The 21515-nt window shown below is 33.5% G+C and overlaps 1 protein-coding gene across 1 annotated transcript; it reads right to left on the reverse strand.

Moving 5' to 3' along the window:
* Positions 1-1794: 1794 nt before the first annotated feature.
* Positions 1795-3343, reverse strand: LOTGIDRAFT_118408 (hypothetical protein; the record flags this gene model as incomplete). The annotated part of the gene is made up of 2 exons (XM_009056607.1): positions 1795-2505; positions 3008-3343. 2 exons carry the CDS (start codon positions 3341-3343, stop codon positions 1795-1797), a joined length of 1047 nt encoding a protein of 348 aa, XP_009054855.1.
* Positions 3344-21515: the final 18172 nt, after the last annotated feature.

The following is a 21515-nucleotide window of genomic DNA, read 5'->3' on the forward strand; positions in this document are numbered from 1 at the left end:
GTGTACAAGAAAAAATTTATATCCCGTGGAAAACCAATGGCTGAATAGGGGATTTTACATCAGGTGTCAAAAAAAGTTTCGGTGTGCAAGATCTTGTTTATTCTGAACCTGATTGACAAGCGTCTAAAAATGAAGGTTTAGATCAACAGAGATTTCAAACTTGCAACTGAACACTCTTAGCAGTAGCTTGACCTCATTCCTATGACTTCAAATCACAATCAATTCTCTTGCGGTGTTTGTAGGTTCTGATAAATGGATATCTAACTGGCTCTCGGTGCGACAGTGGTCGGCATAAAAAAAAACTGTCGTTTCAGAATATTTCATTGAAGGTTTCCCTTTTTAAAAAGTAAATCAGAATTTCAAGATTTTTATTATTAAACAACAACATAACTACTAATAACAACATAACAATACACATTTCTGTTTAACAAAATTCAGCTTCCAGATATTTGGTTGTTGTATAAAGGTTGTTCAGAATAGCCCAATGAACCATGATCTTTAGCTAATAGGAACAAAATGAAGTGATTTATGACTCTATTATATTTTGAAAAAAAATCGAAATATTGAAAAATAATTTCATGTCTCTTGTTAGTTATGTCAAAGGATGGTGGATAAAGTGGTACATAAGAGGTTTCGCATTATTTCGCATTATAAATGGGTACTAGTTAACAGCGTTTTAATTTTCAGAGCATTTTAGCATTATATTAATTGATACACAGGTGAACAGGTTTATATTTCTAATGCCATTTCTCACTTTAGGTGCAAAAAAGATGAGGAACGATGTACGATGTGACGCCATCATCATTCCGTATGTATTGTATGCATCCAAACCTATTCACACCTTTATAAAATAATGCCGTTATAAAATAACACACTGTTATGCATCTAACAAACAAATCTGTTGAATATTTGTCATTTCTTGTGGTTCGTTATAAAGAACACCATTTCAACACGATTTTAAGGATGTGTGATTTGAACCACAGCGCACAAAATAAGATGAAAAGAACGGTCCGTAAACCATGTACCATGAAGGACGATATTTTGGTTCTTCTGTTGAACATCCCCACACATACATTTCGTCCTTGTGTGTCGTTTCCAGATTAAATTACTTCTACTATGACCCAAAGAAAAATCGTCCTTGAATGTGCACGGTCAGCTACAAAGTTCAGATGAAGGTTATATTTCAAGCAATATGCCCAGCTGTATAAATTTTCACACAAAAATTAACGAGGCTCTCATGAGATATTTACAAACAATGATAGAGATCAAGATTGTTTTCCACTTTTTTGAATACCTGTAAATTATTATCTTTCGTGTTATTTTCATTGTTGATGATACGAAGGGAAGTAATAAACACTGTATAATATCCTACAGAACACAATATTAATTTAATACCGACAAACCAGTAATATATCTCGTGGTTCTTATTATAATATAAGAACTCATCAGACAATTGTACATATATTCAGTTTGGCACTTCCATAAAGAATTCTGAAATGCGCACTATTCACTCTGGCACGATCTGAAAGGTATTGTATTATTATTCGGATGAAATATTTTAAACTATCACTGACGCACGAATGTATTGTTTGAAAATCTACTAATGAAGAATAACTTTCATTTCCATATATTACATTGAACTTCCAAGAACGTTCTCACTGATACAAGCTTTATACACAATATTCAATTCAAAGTTTATTGAATCTGGATGAACCACTGTAATCGTATGATATATTGTCACAATGGTTCAGTTACACGTATTGAAAGATAAGTTTATTGTTCAATAAAGGTTTATTAAGATCTCGATGAACCCCGGACTGTCGTCAGTTCATAGCTATCTGTAGATATAAATGGTGGACTACGAATATAAACAGTGGAGTACTCAGATCTGGTGCTAGCTGAAGAGTACACGAAGCTTCTCTTACCAGTATTATTTTGACTGGGACACAGTTTCAATCCACGAATACATTGCCAATTAGCATTAAATAACAGAAACACAAAAGGGTTCGCAGCGGAATTAGCAGCAGCCATGCTTCCAAGAATTCCATACAGAGCTCCAGATATGATGTGGAAATCTCCAAACGACATAATCATTTCAGCAACAAAATACGGCAAAGCGCAAATAATGTAAGCAGCTACTATAACGACTGTCATTTTCAAGGTTTTTATTTTAGCTTTAGGTAATGACGTATTGGCGGTGCTGGTCAGATGAATCTTGCCTGGTTTAAAACTCTGACGTTTTGAATTCTTACTCTCAGCTGCCTTCTGGGCTATTTTCAGGAATATTCTAATATAACATATAATGAGAATGATCAACGGTAATATGAAGCTAACTATAGCAACATACGTAAGAAAAGCTTGGCGATGAATCATTGGTTTTCCACGGAATGTGTTCTCACACACCATAATCTGTTTGACAGGGTGATAGCGAACGTGGAAGACGAAGAACAATGGTATGGAGGCAACAGCAGCTATTCCCCACCCACAAAGTGACAGCAACCATACCTGTAACAGAGAGGGGAACATTAAGTATGAAATTCAATAATTCAGACTTTGAAGGAAACTTAAGAGAACTTTTCCAAACAGAAAATATATAAAGCTTAGTAAAATCTTAATACGATTTGCTCCGCAAGTGAGTTTGAGGCCTGCTCACTAATCTGAAGGTCAATCCTGGCATAGTTCGAGAGAATACCTTCGGATTTTTCAATCCAGTTTACCCTTGTCAGTGATGCGGGTAAGAGGGGCTGACATGGAAAAAGCGTCTAGTCGTCTAGGCCCCGTGTGTTGCAGGCTGTGCACGTTAACGATCCCTAAAAAAAAAAGCACGCTTATTATGCCGCCGTACTGGCAAAGTTTTCCTTATTGCACCCTGCATGGCGTTGCCCGTCTTCATTAGCCCTCGTGGTGCAGAAAAGTAGGACGTAAAACTCATTCATTTCATTTCATTTCCGCAAGTATCTCTGTGTTTGTAGGTCTGCATAAAATAGTCGTAAAATATTGTACTTACTGGAGTGGGTTCTTTTAAAGGTGATCTGATAGCTTGATGTCGATCAATGGCAATAACAACCAACATATTATTACTAGCAAACAATGAAAATGACATACAGAATTTATACGTTTTACACATAAAATCCCCGGCGAGCCACTCACGTTCCATGTGTTCCCAAACTAGCTGTGGTAAACATGCCACAAATACCACTAACATATCTGCTAAACACAGGTTAAATATAAGGGCGTTAACTCTAGATCTGTGCTTCCGGTTATACCACATCCACAAGCAGACTAGAAGACCGCCTATCGTCCCAAAAATAATCACTAAATATAAACACACTTTACGGATCATGAAATCATAAGTTATATCATGCACATTGTCCGGATATATTGTACTGTTGATTTCCGAGGTTGTGTTTCCGGAAACCATACTTGATGTGGTTTGAACGACCATTTTGTTAAAGCTGCTGGTATTTTCTGATATGTATACTCTTGCTGGATTAGAATTATTTGCCATTTTCTTGTTTATATTGTGTCAGTTGTTTCACGGGGCCTGAAATGAAAAGAAAGATAGCATTATATTTATGAATTACATAGGCTAATTATAATATAGTGTAAAAGTCGTTCAATCATCTCACTTGCTCATATGAGGCGGAAGCATTCCCACCTAGTTTTAAAAAAAATTAGTTAAATCAGGAGTTAGTGCAAACAATATTCTGCATAAGAAGATTTGACCGTTTGAATGCACGAACATACACCTAAAGACCTTCTAATTTTATGCGCAAAACTGAACACGTGTATTTCATTTGATCTCCAATTGCACCGAAGAACATACAATTTATTTCAGAACTTAAACTTGTAAAGAAGGGTTTGCTAGTATTAAGTTCATCCTCCCGCTAATTATTATCAGAAAATATACACAAGCTTGAAAACTCTAAACATTCTGTAAAACACTATTATTACACGACAATCTTCTATATACTTAAAAAAGCACATGTAAACTATTAAAATGTTGTTTATGAGCTATCTTTTTCTTTCACTAGGAGGATTTTCTATTATATAACAGATTTAGTGTCACGAATTTAATATAACAACAGAATTTTATATTTAATAGTCCAGGGTGAAAATAAGTTCGATAAAACCATAGTTTTATTTGTCTGCAAGATTTGTAGATTTCATTGTTAATTTTACAAAGGCTGTTTACAGTGTATAACCAAATCAAAGAGTTCAGTAGCAGTAGCAGACACCAAGTCACTTCAGTCTTCCATGTATTCATGAAAATCGAACCATTTTCCACAAAATAATGAAAGATTTCTCGAAAACATTTCAATTTTCCGATTTTGTTTGATGTTCTCGGGATATTTACTTTTCATATAAATTTAATTTAGTTACACAAAACTCCGTTTACGTTAACTAGATATCATTGAAGACGATTTTTCTAACATTATTTTTTTAATTTCATAATCTCACCAAAGTGTTCTGAGACTGTTTTCACTAACTAAAAGTGATCGTCGTGATTGAAATGTTTTAAAAGCATCCTTATCGTTACTATGAAAGAAGACGTTGAGAAAAGTTGTACATTCACAGAATTCTCATTCTAATACCAAGTCGAGGCCACGGGATTTGATATATGATCACTGTATATATGTAATAAAGAATTTTAATTTTGTTTTTTACTCTTGAGCACCAGAAATACTTCATTTCATCTTAATCAACCATTTTCGCCATTCTTTGTTTTGTAAATGTTGTAAATTTTGTAAATGTAAAATTTCCTATGAATTTAAATCATATACAGTGACATATTCTTTGAAGGTTTCAGTGCCATTAAATTTAACAGAGATGTCAAAATCCAGCATTACATTTGTTTTTGAACGTCGTTGGTTAACATTGGAGAAACCCCACATCCGACATATTATTCATATCAATATACTGCTTGTCAATACTATATTTATAATAAACTGATTTGAATTGGAAGAGATGGCCTAATATCTTCCTTCCAGTCAATCTGCTCTGGAAATAACTAACTAGATCAAAAAGAAGCATTCTACCATCAGCGATACCTTGTTCAGATTTGCCTATCCAAATTAGGAAATCTAAATTAAAGTAAGTGTTTCATCAACATATTACGAGGATTACAAAACTAAATCTTTTTAAAGATAGCTATATCCTATGTAGATTGTCGAGCTGTGATATTGCACCCTTGTGTGTTCAGTACTAATAGGGGTAATTTTTGATGTCTCATTTCTAGAAACTAGTTTGTGGTAGCAGATTATGTTAGCTTCCCAACAATTTACAGCAAAAGTTTACAGTCCCATTTTTGTTTGTAAACGCAATATTATCAAAACTGCGGTATGAAAATGTCCCTCTTTCTAGAAAAAAACGAATTGTACTTTGTATTTCTGGTACAGTCTTGACGTATGTATTCTTTTTATATAAACATAATATAATAACTAAAATATAATTGCTCTCAGACCAATCGATTCAACGAAACAGCTTTGATCTATTTTGTTTTAACTGCAGCGAGGAAGTTCTACAGCCAAAACATAAAATATATTTAATGGATATCTATTAGTCCGAAGCTCACAGACTCAAACTGGCCTCTGAAGGTTGACAATAAGAATGTAAATGATGATGTTATGTGAATTTTCAATTAGATAAGAACATACGAGTGTGGTACAAAATTCAAACCTCAAAAATATTATTTATCGCTTTTCTGGAACTAAAAAATAAGAGAATACAAAAATGTGGGTTGACAGATGCCACTGAATTCGACAATAATTCATTGATTGTTTAGCTGTTTGTACTGTTAAAGGCCTGAACATACAGAGCACGGTTTACGGTTGCGGCTTGCGGAACCGGAAAGCGGTGTTTCTATTTTGTCTTTCTAATAGGTTCCAGTAGAAGGATGCAAACCATACAATTTTATACGCCCACATGAAACGGGGCGTATATTGTCGTCACCCATGTCCGTCCGTCCGTCCGTCGGTCCGTCCACGATATTGCTCGTAAACACTTTCGACGAAACTCGGTATGGTTGTTTGTAATCACCCAAGTATGAACCCTATTGGAAATCAGAAAAAACGCTCGTAAACACTACAGAAGGCGCTTCTAGAATTAATTTGTAAGTTATCCATCACAGTTACTCTTTGTATCGTGTTTGCAACTTTCAATTTGTGTGTGGCCACGGATCACACTAAAAGATCAATTGGGTTAAATTTGAATGTAGTTTAATGATTAGAAACTGGCTGCAGATTGGCTAAGGCTTATCCGGCATTGCGGTTACGGTACGAAAATTCGCCCTGGAGGCATTCACTGTGGCGCGGAGTCTGGTCTCTGCACTAGATGCTGCGGTGACCGGATTGTGTATGAATGAATATGTGCAAACACCTTAAACGCACGACGGACGCCGCACCGCAAACTGTACTCAGGCCTTTTCAAAAGGTCATGGATAATAAAGATAAAGAAATATGATCAAATGCCTTTAGAGTTCTGGAAACAACCGCACACATTTCAACTATTGCTATTGCTTAGATATTGCTAAAATGTGAGTCAGTAGTTTCGGACTAGGTTTCCGTATTGCAAACAGAAACATGTTTCTTTTTGCCGTCAAATTTCAATATTTCTTTAGTATGTTGCTGTTATTGTACACGCAGAAAGGAAGGAAAGTAGACGAAAATAGTCTAATTAAACACAAATATAATGGTGATAATGTTCAAGTGTTGAGATGTTTATTTTAAATCTCAATGACAAATTAATTCCATTAACCCGACGTCTTCATCAGAAAACATATTTTTGCTCATTTTAGGTTCTAGATCAGATAAGCATTGAAAAAATCAACCAAGATAATTCTTTTTTCCAAAACATCAGATTATGTAGGCTTCTGTAAGCTTTCTTCACTCCTTTTTAACCAATTAACTCGAAGAAAGACGTTGCATAAACCACTCGGTATTACTCTTCGGAACGTCAAAACCCTTTTCGAAATCTACCACAGAGCTGGTTGGAAATCAACAGACATCAACACGAAGCCACATAAACTACACGACTAAAGTATATGAGGTTACTAAAAGATGAGGCTGTGGCAATGACGAGACACGAGTTTTTATTTTCAAATAGACCAGTTTATAGGCTTCCACATTTATGATATATAATTCAACATATAGTTTAGTGGACATTAACTTGTCATCAACTACCACCATCAGCCATATAGTCTAGATAGAACATTCTTTGTTGAAATAATGACCAATGTACGACCTCTGGTTTTCAAAATTTAATCAAGCCACTCAGATCATATTTTATAGTCAAATTACTCAAATATGCTTTTAAGGTACTAATATTCGAAAAGCTTAGAGTTCAACGTTTCAAAAATAGTAACTCATGGGCTTGAGGTAATGATTGATGTGTTCGCTTGAGGTAAAAACATCATGAGCTCAAGATGACAATTTTTAAGTTGGTAATACATTAGATTACATGTCATGGACTCGAGATACTAAGTCATTCACTTGATGTATGTTAGTCATGATGGGATTGTGGTAATAAAGCATGTACTGGAGATTTTAAGGCATGGGTTCGGGACTGGCAACATCAAGTATTAGGTAAGCGGCTACTCATTTTTCTGTAGCAAGATCAACATTTGTATTTTAAATGAACAATATATATATATCGTTTATACAATGAGAGTCATGGTTGAAAAATGCAGTTCCTCTGGAGTATACATAACAAACGTAAGCGACAATCTAAAATAAGATAGGTTAATTACGTTTGAATTAAATATTGAGTCATAAATAGAGATAACAAAGGCATTTGGAATTTAATTGAGAGCACCAATGAGACTCGAAGACATTTGTAATGCGGTAGAACTTAAAATTCATATTAAATGATCACACGCCTAATCAAATTTCACTGATAGTTTTGAATCCTCCAGCAACTATCTCATCTAATATTTTATATCCAAGGCCACAGTTAACGGAAAATGTTGGATGGAATTTCGCGAAGATGCAAACTTAAAATAGGTTGCTTAATGAAAAAAACCCAATTGCTAAAATAATGAAATTCCATTACAAAAAGCAATATTATTGCATTTATAAATCCTAGTTTTCGCACTGTATAGGTCTGACAAAATCTATATAAGAAAGATGTAGCTTTGCGTAATAAGATCTATGTAAGATTATATGCTTGATTGTAAATACTCCAAAACTTTTCATTTTAGAATTCTCTTTGATTCTGTGTTTTGTTACTTACTCCTTCTAAATCTCTACTTCAAATATATATGCTCTTTTAATCCGCATTTCGTCATAGAATACTCTTCAAACCACCACTTACCAATAATGCAATAAGTCTGCTTACTGTTTTGTCTGAGAACAAAATCTTAAATATAATTTCCAAGATTCCGTAAGAATTAAGTAACAAAAAGTCAATTACAAGAATAATGCAGAATTGGGGAATCAATCTTCTCGAAGCATCAATATCCAATAGACATTATAAATACAAGATTGCCAGATATTGATCACATTAATGAATTGCAGAAGAAGAAAGGTGTTAACAAATTGATTGATTCATAAGGAATCGCTACAACATTTTCTAACCAATTTCATGTTCATTGTGAGAAATCCTGTCTAAATAAGAAGCCTGTAGAATGATTAATTCAGAATCTTTTTGAACTCGTAGTAATCCAATGTTATTTACTAAAGTGGTGTCTCATCTTAACTTTTATAAATTAAAAGCCACGATAGAAAGGGTATACGAAATAGAAAGGGTTAATGTAGAATTGAATGAGTAATCTAGATAAATAGACTTTTGATCACGATTACAGATTCTAGTGTAAAACGAGTTCGGAATGACTTCCGACTATCATAAAGTACTGATTTATAAGCACAACATCCCGTCGCTAGTTTCCGTACAGACTCAGGAAACCACAAATGGTTGTTGTGATTACGCTGAATTGAATGTTGAATATTCATGACCTGAAGTCGTCTTCTTCTCTTTTTTTCTTATTAAGCGTTATTTAAATTCCGATGCTTACTATAGTGCCGATGTCATCCTCACCCTTTCAAAAAAATTATTTTGATACAACCAATATGCGTATTATTATAAGGACTTAACAGAAACTCAGTTAAAGGATACTGAAATCTTTTACTGTTACACTATCGAAATTCATAAGATGACTAAACACGCGACTAGGGTCATAATAATCTGAATATATTCAGACAGATGGACAAAGCTTTCCATGCTGTAATTTGATATGATTTAATTATTGTTCAATATCTAAACCATTCTTCTACTTAACAGCCATTCAGATAATCTCGTTTTGACCCCCACTTAGTTTTCGTTTCCTCCTATTTTCCCTTTCCTAACTCAAAATGTTGATGATCATCACAGAGCACAGTTATCTATCTTCATAGCTTTAATTCCAAAAATACTAGAATAGTTCTGTGCCAGATGGTGTAAGCAATGCAGAGAATTATCGTCTTCCGAAACAACTAATGACACTCTGCCAACTGTTCGACTGAATTTGTCCAATCGACGTCTACACAGTTAATATTGTTAATGTGTAGTATATTTAAAATCCTAGTCGGATTCTAACGTACTTAATTAACTATGATAATTGTTTAAACTGTTTACCATCCACCAGCTGATTGAATAACTAATATCCACATTAGATTTCGGTATGAGATAAGTCACAAAAGGCTCTTTATCTACATACATCATGAGCTTCAAGGTCATCTGATATCAGCAGATGTGGAATTGATTTGGGTAAATAACATGTTTTTATACTTCACTACATAAGTATAAACCTTCACCTTTACACCGAATTGCTTTGAGATTTTAATTCATTATTTAGTTTAAACTAAACAGTTTTCAATAATATCTGATAGATCTAGACTAATTTTGGTACTGGTAGTACCCATACAGCCATTCCAGATAGAAGTAATCTGATTAAAAAGGTAATTGCAGAAAATGACAAGTCACATGAAAAATCAGACAACACACGACAACGAATGCAAAATATAATAAAACCCCCGCCTCTACCATCCCCCATCCATCAATAGGACAAAATGAAGATGAATGAGTGGGAATATTTAACAGATATTTGAGTACAATACAGTCTATTTGAATACAATACTTTCGTCAGTAAGATACACATTACAATCATTGAAAAGGCGAAAAGGTTAACGATGACATAAAGACATATTCAAATTACAGACAACTGTATACAACTGTTTCTCCCTAATTTCTTTCTTCTGACTCTCCCAGAATGCTCAGTAAGTTATATGTAAAGGGCTCATCACATTTTCGATTTTTCAACAGATTCAACTCAATGTTGCCATCCTAGTTTTATGATTATATCATGTAAATCGACACACTAACGCATCTTTTGTTTGGTGTCTTACCAATTCCAAAATTTCACAACAATAGTCAAATGGACTTCTCAAAAGACAGCTTGCAACTTATGTACAACGCAACAAGATGTTTTTGAGGAAATGTCATCGTGTATCTCAAAATACAAATAATTTTAACATAAAAAATATATTTACATAACATTCTTAAAAAGTTCCAGTCAGAAATACAAGTCAATTGTTGTATCTCTATTTGCAATTGCTTTTCCCGTGTATTTAAAGCTTTTATTAACCGATTTAGAATTAATTTGATGATAATTTGTAATGTTGGTCTGTTGTTTGAGTTAAACAAGGAAATTAGTCAATATCACAGACAATAAGCAAGCTAATGGTTAATCACAGTATTCGGTGTTACTAAAGTTACACTTCATATGTTAAACTAACAATGAATAATCATTGGTGTAGTGACCATTGACAACATCAATACAAAATAGGCGAGGTGAACCGTTAAAAACATCATTTTATATTCATAGAAACCACAGGAGGTTCTAATTACTGAAACATTAAAATAGAACCAGTTCGTTCATTCCTACATGCTTCATCTTCTTCTTAATCTCAGCTAATCTCCATCATCATCAGTTTCCATTAAGCCTGATACAGACAAGACGGTCATCACTGACCAGTAGCAGTAATAACAAGCTAAACGTGCCACCTGTTCACTTCTGGACAATGATATTATTGTACCCGTAGAGATAAATATGGCCGGGGTGAACCATCATCAACTTATCGTTAAGCCTGGTATCACTGGCCAGCCGAACTAACTGACTAAACTGGCGAGCCTGCTAGAGAAATAACGGTCTTTACAGATGACTGGCTAAGCATGCGACATGTTTCCTACTAGACACTTCAACTGTACACATGTGATACATTTGGCCTCGGTGAACCACCAACAACTTAAGCCTGAAGCGGCCATCACGGATCGGACATCACTGACCAGTAAAGTTGACTGGCTAAATATGCGACCTGTTCCCTACTGGACACTTAGGCTGATGTAGATAAGTGACATATTTGGCCGATGTGTGCCATCATCAGTTTAACTAGCCCGACAAATTTGGCTTTGTTATAATTATCGGATGTGATATATGAATGAGATATGGATAGGGCCAGACATAAATATCACTATTATCGGGATTTTTTCCGATCCACTTTTGGAGATATTTCACCAATTATGCGTACAACTCCCAGTAAGTCTACCCTTCGACCGTATTTTGGTACCGCGTGGGGCATTTCTTTATCATCTTGCAATTTTAATCATCACAGATGTTCTGAGGTAGGAATAATTATATCAAATATATTATGTAAATATCACATACATCTGACTATAAGAAAAAAGTACCGACGGTATATTTGGTTGAAAAATTGGTACTAATTGTCTACTGGAGGCATTGTCGAAAATGAAATATTTGCATGAATAGTATTACGTGGCACAAAAGCAGATACACATGAAAGTCACTGATGAACAACATATGTCTAAAATTTTCCCCTTTTGACATTTTTTTTTTCTTTCTTTCTCCACGTTTGAAATAATAGGAATTTGCATCGAGTGTTTTTATTTTCCAACCAGTCTATAAAAACCATTCAATTTCAATCTTGTTTTCTAGGTTGTAATGAATTCTTTGTTAATTACCAATTAAGAAACCAAACCAAACAAAGGATAACATTCTTCTATGCCTTTGACAGACACAATTTATTTTTTTGCTCATTGTTTATACACTGTAGCAGACATCTAATGGAGTGTCACAGTCAGAAAATAGTAATGATACATATCAACGTTACACTTTATCAATCACCGACTGGAATTGAAAGCTTCGAGTCATTTCCTACTTCAATTTAATTCTTGTTTAGAGAACACACGGTCCAAATAAAACTAACAATAATGAATTAAGCGATTTTTAATAAGTGTATTAGAGTTTCAGTGTAATTTTTGCTGGACTGCCCGACTTTGATTATGATTCATGTGGGCTATAACGAGACAATTAAACGGTTGGGATCATTCCCTGGACGCTGTATTTATATGAACATTGACCAATCGTAATGGCTTTCTGACATATATTTTAACTCCGATGACCACTGTTCTAAATTTCAATTGATATATAGAGTACATCATTCAAGCTATCAAAGATGGAATGATAATAGAGCAGCACATAGAGTTATATCAGGGGCTTAACTGTGACCCGGTTGTTAGTCTGAACCTAGTCCGACTTCTGCTCACTCTTTCATAGATCTTAAAGCTAAATCGTGTACGGTTGTTAGTCTAGACCTAGTCAGACTTCTGACTCACTCTTTCATAGATCTTGAAGCTAAATCGTGTACGGTTGTTAGTCTAGACCTAGTCAGACTTCTGACTCACTCTTTCATAGATCTTGAAGCTAAATCGTGTCCGGTTGTTAGTCTAGACCTAGTCAGACTTCTGACTCACTCTTAACTAGATCTTAAGCTAAATCGTGTCCGATTATTAGTTTCAACCAAGTCCGACTTCTGCTCACTCTTGCCTAGATCTTGGAGCTAATTCGCTGTTCATTGGCCAGCGTAGAACAGAAATATCTACGAGCTGTTTTGTTAACTTGCCGACTCTCTGAAAGACCCAAATCCTTACTTCTCTCATGTTCTGTCGTTTATCTTAAACATGGTTTTGGTTTTGTGACTAATTTTCAAAATCTATTGAACGTTTTATTTTGTGAATTTCTCTCAATTTAAACGCAAATGAATCAAAATTCAATTTCTAGAACAGAATGTAAGGTCAAAGTAACAGTGAAGAATCAAATTATAAAGGAACCAATTTATAAAGTGGTAACGAGCACTAAAAGCGATTAAGGAATTACATCTGAAATCACGAAAACTTGCTATTTGTTCAAATAACATGAAACTAAGCACGATGTTTTTTTTAAACTCGTATTTCAAATATCAATTACACGATTCTAAACGTTCTGGTGTAGGTCGATTGTCTCCAGTAGATAAAAAGTTAAATCAGAATCAGTTTCTAGTCTATGCTGAATATATAAAAGTTACTGTGATTTGAATAACTATACAGCAGCCAAAAGCCAAAAACAAATTACACCGTTAGTATTTTCTGCTGTTTTGATACTTGTTTTTACAACGCCTTTAGAACATATCAATTTTCCTGGCCTTAATGGCTTTAACGCAATGTAGTGTGCAATGAGAGGATGCCAAGAGCCGTCTATGTATTCGATATTCACTTGTTTCGTGGTCTTTAATAAAATGTGCTCGGTATGTGGCTTCGGCTTTTAGCGCTTTGACTTTTTCCTCGGTTTCAGCTTCTCTGACCGCATCACTGACAAAGACAAACTTTCAAGGTTATAGATACTTTTGTTCTTAAGCCAGTTTTTTTTGTTTTTTTTTTAAATAAAACACGACTGTCAATAACTGAAGAAAGATAACTTGCTTACTGGACTATATCAACACACCAGCTTTATGCAACAAAATGTTGCAATGTCACGCAGAATTTGTTCATTGAAACAGTAATCAACTTCTAACTGATCAAACCAAAATAGATAGAAAACTGTAAATTAAATTCCACTAACGACCTGTTAAGTGAAGGGCAATAGCAAGAAAAATAATAATTTAAATTTGAATACATCTGAGTTCGTTTCAATATTTCAATAACCCATATAGATTTGTATAATTTCATGAATATGTAGAAAAAGAAAATTGAGATTTCATCAAACATTCTGAATGGATTTAAAAAACATTTGTCTTCGTACTGCATTAATGCATTACCGAATATATCGTGCTTATATAGAGTTAAGAAATTAAATATTCCCCGAGTAAGCCAGTGTTAATGTATTTATTACTGTTGTTTTATAGTGAACAAAATGCCATATACTAAACATGCTTATTAATATTATTTTATGTTTTCCACGGTATTTATCTGAGGCGGTATCATTAGCAAAGTGTTCAATATAACTGATCCTTCTGTTTCACATGCTAACCTGCTGCTTGCTGTATACTTGCTGTATTTGTGAAATACCTTTAACTCAGTAACGTTTCTATGCTGGAGTCAGACATGAAGCACGAAACTGGTTCACTTTCAAGTTTCGCTGTATCATTGAATTCTGTGAATGTCCATAAGACATCCCAATAGTTAGACAGCTTAAATCAACGTTTTAACAGTTGAGTGTACATTCTGTGGCCACTCACCTATAGTTCATAGAAACGCCACTGCATAAACTAGCATCACAAACCGAGGAGAGCTTTACTTGCTCAATTTATCAGGTATTTGCTTTTCAACATTTCAGATGATACATTCATATTTTTAACCAATGTCAATGATGCATATGGCGGCGTCAAGTGAAGACAATACGTCTTTGATTAGAAAACAAACTGGGTTCCCGTACGTTACGATTGGAATCCCCGAAGATTTAGAGAAATGAGAAAAGACCATATCGCTATACTGGCACAATTTACACCAATATACAAGACGCTGACAGTTTTGTAGTCCAATTAAGGGCAGCAAAGTAGGCCACAGATATAACATTCATGTCATTTCATTAATTTAGGACAATAAACAGAATATTTACATTTGATAAAGTGAGAAAAAAAATCTTGAGATATTCTGATAACATCCAACATAGAGTAAAAAATATTGGTAAATATCGTGTCTAATGAAAGTCTCCAGTGACAGCTACATGCATGAATGATGAGATGTGAATCCGGTAGAATCTTAAATTACATCTGAAGACTCATAGCCCAGAACGACTATAAAACAACCTTATCATTCACCACAGAATTTTAACTACCCAGCCACACACTCAATATCAATAGAAAATATCTGAACCGATCACAAACCAAATTTCATACTTAAATAGAGTTTATGTTGAAAATATTTTAATTACCAGGTCTTGAGACAATTCTCATAAAACAATAATGATGGGTGTGGTGAAGTAATTAGTGTAAGATAAAGGCTAGTTGTTAAGTTTTTATTTCTCAAGTTTTTGGTATGAATAAAAAGAAAAGATGCACAAAGAAAATATTCCTTTGAAAGCAAGAAAAAACTGAATTAATTTTTCATAATGATATATCAATTTCAAAGAATAAATCCAGAAAACCCTCCATCAGACACGAAACGTGGTTTTGATTTGTCTTTCATTCGTGAAAAACAATGAATACGACTGCTTTTTTTATCCATATTATTTTGAAAATAATCTAAAATAGATGATATAAACCTGATGTACGACACATGCAGACTTAAGACAAAAATCATCATTTTTATTACGAAAGAAGGAAATATGGATTACACATGATATATGGTGCGGGATAGCATAATAGGCTTTTTACAGTGACAGTACCTACAGAGAATTACGAGCTGATTGACAAATACGTACCACCGGAAGTGATGATATAACACTCGGCATAATTATCATTTACTATTGCCACTGTCTGATATACTTACAATATAATTTTAAATTGTATCTTATCAAAAACTTTTGAAGTTTATGCCCACAATCCGGAACATCAATAAGAACACTCGACCAGTCGTGATACTCAATTACATTTCTACTTTCGAAGAGTTATATTGGTATTGAAAAGTAATATTGAATTAGAAGCCATTTGTTTAGTCTAAGTAATAATAATGTAAAACGAAGCTAGAAAGTTTGTTATTGTATATCGCATTTAGATTAACTGGTGTTTATATATGGAAATATGTGGACTTTGTATTAAAAATCCAAGTCTGAACTTCTAACTTCCTCAGTTATAACTTATAACCACTGACCAACATATCCACGACTAAACAAGCAATTTAGACAAGGAATTAAAATTTAACTGATCCAAATCCAAAAAACAATAAAAATTGTTTTGTTGAATGTGGCTTTCTTCCAGAACACCCGATGTCACTCACTGTTTAACTTGAGGTGTAGAACGATAGCTTGCTAAACTTAAAAATATACTGTGTTATTAAGGAAATTTCTCCGATTGTTCAGTCGATGACGCTAGACACACGGATCCATTGGTAGACAAATAAAGCAAGAAGACGAGCTAAGATTCCTATTTCTGTTTCAAAAAACACTCGCATTGTTTACATTAAAAAAACATTAGAAATGCCTCTTATTTTGATTATAATACAATTTGATAAACTGAAACAACAGCAGTGTATTGATATGATTTAATATGATTCATCTTCCATTTGAAGACAGCAAAACTTCCTCCTCACCAATCTTTAATTTCTATCAAGAAGGCCACCGTCTCTGGGAATTCCAAGCACACAACATAAAATGATTTCGACCTTTAGTCTATAAAATTATTGGAAGAATAGTAAATGAGATAATATGAAAGTTATATAACTATTCTTAACGTCTGACTGAATTGATGTAGTTTGACTAATCACCTAGTCTCAACACATATTAATTTCATATACTATTAAATCTAGGCAGCTAAAACTATCAGCTTACATCAATGTGACAATGTTAATACACTGTAAAAGACCATACTAAATGTCAAGTCTATGTAGCTAGCAGATTTGGATTCTTTGTCTGAATGATAGTATCCAGCATTTAAATATTTGGCTGATGGGACGCAATCAAAGGTATCGAGGGAAGTGCTGAAGAGGCAGTAATGGCAAATTAAATTAATAGTCTGCTATTTGCATTTTTACCAGTTGTTAATTAAGACAGATGTAATGATTGAGTCAATATCTAGTTGTAAACCATCTTACTATTTTCTTTAGTAGCTGATGGAGCTCTATTAAACCTATTGAGGAAAAAGGCTACTTTAGAAATAATAGCATTTTAAGTATTTTGTGTAAAGTGGATATCAGAATTTTACCATGTGGTTATTACTTAAGATTGATATCATAACTTCGGTATCATGATCTGCATAATGACGGGTTCTTCATTAAATCGAACTAAATAAAGAATTTTTATGGACAACAGTTGTAAAGAAGTTGGGTTTATTCAAGGATGGTATCTAGATATTGCATTATACATTTTTGCAGCTTACATTTAAGTTTCCAGACATGAATACGAATACGTTCCATTAATGTCAGAGATGTCATTGAATCAATCAAAAGAAAGATCCACAAAACCGTTGAGGATCAAACGTGATGATGAAAAAATTACAACAGTAAAATATAGTTTTTTAGACCACTAGTTCCTTTGCTGTTTCATCGCCATGTTGTTGATGATACTAGACTTGAATAATGCATTTGACACAGTCTGGCCCATTGTTCTAACCAAAACAAGTTTGTCGAGGCAAAATCGCAGTTACTAAATTGGTAACAAATTAAAAATATTTTCCCTTTGTTGAGTCTTTCTTTCATATTGATAACCGTCTAAAACATTACTTGGATAATGTCCTTGTCTCACCAAGAAGTCTATTCGACTTGGTATAACTTCTGAATACAAAATTGTTTTTAAATCAATGAAAAATTGGATCCCAATGGCAATGAAATTACAGCAGCAGGGTTTCGAGGATCTAATGACAGCTTGAAAGATCAGACCATCGACGGAATGACAGAATATGCCAATATCTATCAGATAATCTTGTTTTTCAATGACATTTTTTCCTGATATTGGTTGTAAATTTTCCAAAAGGAAGTTCTAGAGTGTCTTGTTCGGGATATGATATTAATCCTAATCACCTTGTGGGAAAAGGGTTGTAAAGTTTCTGTCAGATGTCAATTTCATCCATTTAAAAACCTTTATCAGTGTCAGAAACCATCGTAAAAGTACGTGCCATAGATATCGGACTAGTGTGGTAATTACAGTAGATGTCGAACCTAATTTTATGTTAAAAGCTTGTCAGGTATGCATCCTTCCGTTCAAACTTAATGTTAGTTTTGACTTTTGTCTTGTAACTTAAGTATTCCCGAAATTAATGGATCAACATGCAAGATGAGTAAAAAAAGCCATGTTCATAAATATCTGGACCTTGAAACTGGAACAAGAGTATTTTAATTTATAGTAAGTGAAGAAAATGAAATTTTGGACTACGCTAAAGGGTTTTGTTTGAATTTAAATTCAAAATTACTCAAGGAAAACTTAAACACATTTATGATTTAAATGTTATTAACATGCAATACATATGCATGTATTATGAGTTAACACCAATCAGTCGATTATTATTCTTTCTGCATCATTGTGCTAGAAACAACTTTGACAATGTCTGTAATGTATTGGCATATCCTGTCATGTGACATCCTATCACTTCAGTGAAATTGACAAGCCTTTTCCTGACAAACAATAATATATTAATTTTTATTTCTTCTATGTACTTCTTTCACTTACATGGAATTTTTTTTATCCACGAAGAAAATGTTATGCCAACAACTTAATGTGAGATATAAAAGAGATCAGTATTACCAGTAAAATAAAAAACTAATACATCAGTATTACCAATAAAATAATAAACTGATACAGCGATGTTATCAATAAAATAATAAAACGCATACTTCAGTATCATCAGTAAAATAATAAAACTGATACAAAAGTATTATCAGTATAAGAATGAAACTAATACAACAGTATTGTAAATAAAATAATGAAACTAATACAACAGTACTGCCAATACAATTAAAAAAAAGATACAACAGTATTTTAAATAAAATAATACAACTGATACAACGGTATTGTCAATAAATTAATACAACTGATATAACAGTATTGTAAATAAAATAATACAACTGATACAATAGTATTGTCAATACAATAAAAAATGATACAACAGTATTGTAAATAAAATAATATAACTGATACAACAGTATTGTAAATAAAATAATACAACTGATACAACGGTATTGTCAATAAAATAATGAAACTAATACAACAGTACTGTCAATACAATTAAAAAAAAGATACAACAGTATTGTAAATAAAATAATACAACTGATACAACGGTATTGTCAATAAAATAATACAACTGATACAACAGTATTGTAAATAAAATACTACAACTGATACAATAGTACTGTCAATACAATAAAAATGATACAACAGTATTGTAAATAAAATAATATAACTGATACAACAGTATTGTAAATAAAATAATACAACTGATACAGCGGTATTGTAAGTAAAATTTTACAACTAATACAACGGTGTCGTAAATAAAAAATGAAACTAATACAACAGTATTGTCGATACATTAAAAAAAATGATAGAACAATATTGTAAATAAAATAATACAACTGATACAACGGTGTTGTCGATAAAATAATACAACTGATACAACGGTATTGTAAATAAAATAATACAACTGATACAACAGTATTGTCTATAAAATAATAAAACTGGTACAAAAATATTATCAGTATAATAATGAAACTAATACAACAGTATTGTCAATAAAATAATACAACTGATACAACAGTATTGTAAATAAAATATTACAACTGATACAACAGTATAGTTTACACAATAATAATTCTGATACAACAGTAATATCAGTAAAATAACACAACTGATACAACAGTTTTGTCAATAAAATAATACAACTGATACAACAGTATCGTCAATACAATAAAAAATGATAGAACAGTATTGTAAATAAAATAATACAACTAATACAACGGTATTGTAAATAAAATAAAACAACTGATACAACAGTATTGTAAATTAAATAATACAACTGATACAGTATTGTCTATAAAATAATAAAACTGATGTTGATAAAACAGTATTGTCAACATTAGGTCGAATTATGTGTGCAGCTATCATGCTAGATGGGATAGGTGAATGACTAGCTATTAATAGTGATTTTATTTTAGCAACCACTTATGTTTTTTTGAATATGAAAAGGCATCCCGCAACGCCCTTAGTACGTCTCGCCTCGATGATAAGAGGTCGACATGCCGCACATCTTAACTGTTTTGTACACAGTGAAATGTTTAAAACAAGTGGGTCTGAAACGTCTCACGGACCGTAATGTCTGGGAACCAGATATAAATACTATTTTTCGAATAAAAGTTACGACACACACTTCAAATATTAGATGAGAATTGGTATAAACTTTTTATTATCTGAAAAAATTTCATCAAGCCTTCAAATAACATGTTAAATGTTGGAGGGGATTATGTGACTTACGAGGACAGATATAACGCCATCTGATGATTAATCTTGGATCCTTAACTACCAAACAACAACAACCAGATCAAACTAGTATGGGCCCAGTCGTATGTCTAAGCAGACCGATGTGCCAAGGAAAGTCTGAATCTGGATAAAATAGAGCCTGTAGAATACTACTATTCGGAATTCTGTAGTATCGTATCATTTAGGAACATGCTAAAGAACCCCAACACTGCTAGATACCAGATTGGCCCAAAGATATCAAACCAAATCATTCATCTGTAGCAATCTGCAAACTGGTAACCAGACTCCGCACCAACTAACGTACTACAACACTATCAGTTCAGCGCCGTTAAATGTCGATGCGGCCACCTTGCCACTAAGTTGCATCTCCCCATTCAATGCACCGAACTTAAAACCCACTCGTTTGTCACATACAGAGTACCCGGAAACCAATGACATACCAATCAACATATAAAATGTTTTGGCTTCACCCACGAACCACTGGTAAACGATAATGGAACTCGTCTACCAATTTATTACCAAATCTGAACACTTTAAATTATATCAAAGCAATGTAACAAGTTTCATCGCAGAATCATTTTTTTTGCCATTTTGTTGAAAGCTATCTTTCACTTCCCCTTTTTTTCTCACATTCTCTCTCTTTTCATGTCTTCCAGTTTTCCAACGAATATCAGATACTCTAACCAAACAAAACCAAACGAACTACTTTTCGACTACTAATCAACAAGAATTATCAGGATCAAAACAAGTTTTGAAGAATGAAGAAGATTTAGTGCCTCACGCAACACCACTCAGGGTCGTGTTTTACTGCCATGTCATTCGAACCGACAAGATAGCACTTATTAACCAAACCAACAGCACCGAATTATCCAATTTGAACCAGTCCAACTACCAAATACTACGGCTAGAACTAGTACCTAGTTTGCGATATCAGCAACATTAACTTACCAACTATCAACCAACCAACCAATCATTAACCTCTGTGTTATCCCGAGGGGGACATCTTTCTCCGCCAGCCGTACTCCTACATGCCACTCTATCAATAAAACTGATGCAACAGTATAATTCAACATGATATCAAATCAGTGAC

This window comes from Lottia gigantea, assembly GCF_000327385.1.
Source record: "Lottia gigantea unplaced genomic scaffold LOTGIsca_28, whole genome shotgun sequence".
NCBI classification, from domain to species: Eukaryota; Metazoa; Mollusca; class Gastropoda; family Lottiidae; genus Lottia; species Lottia gigantea.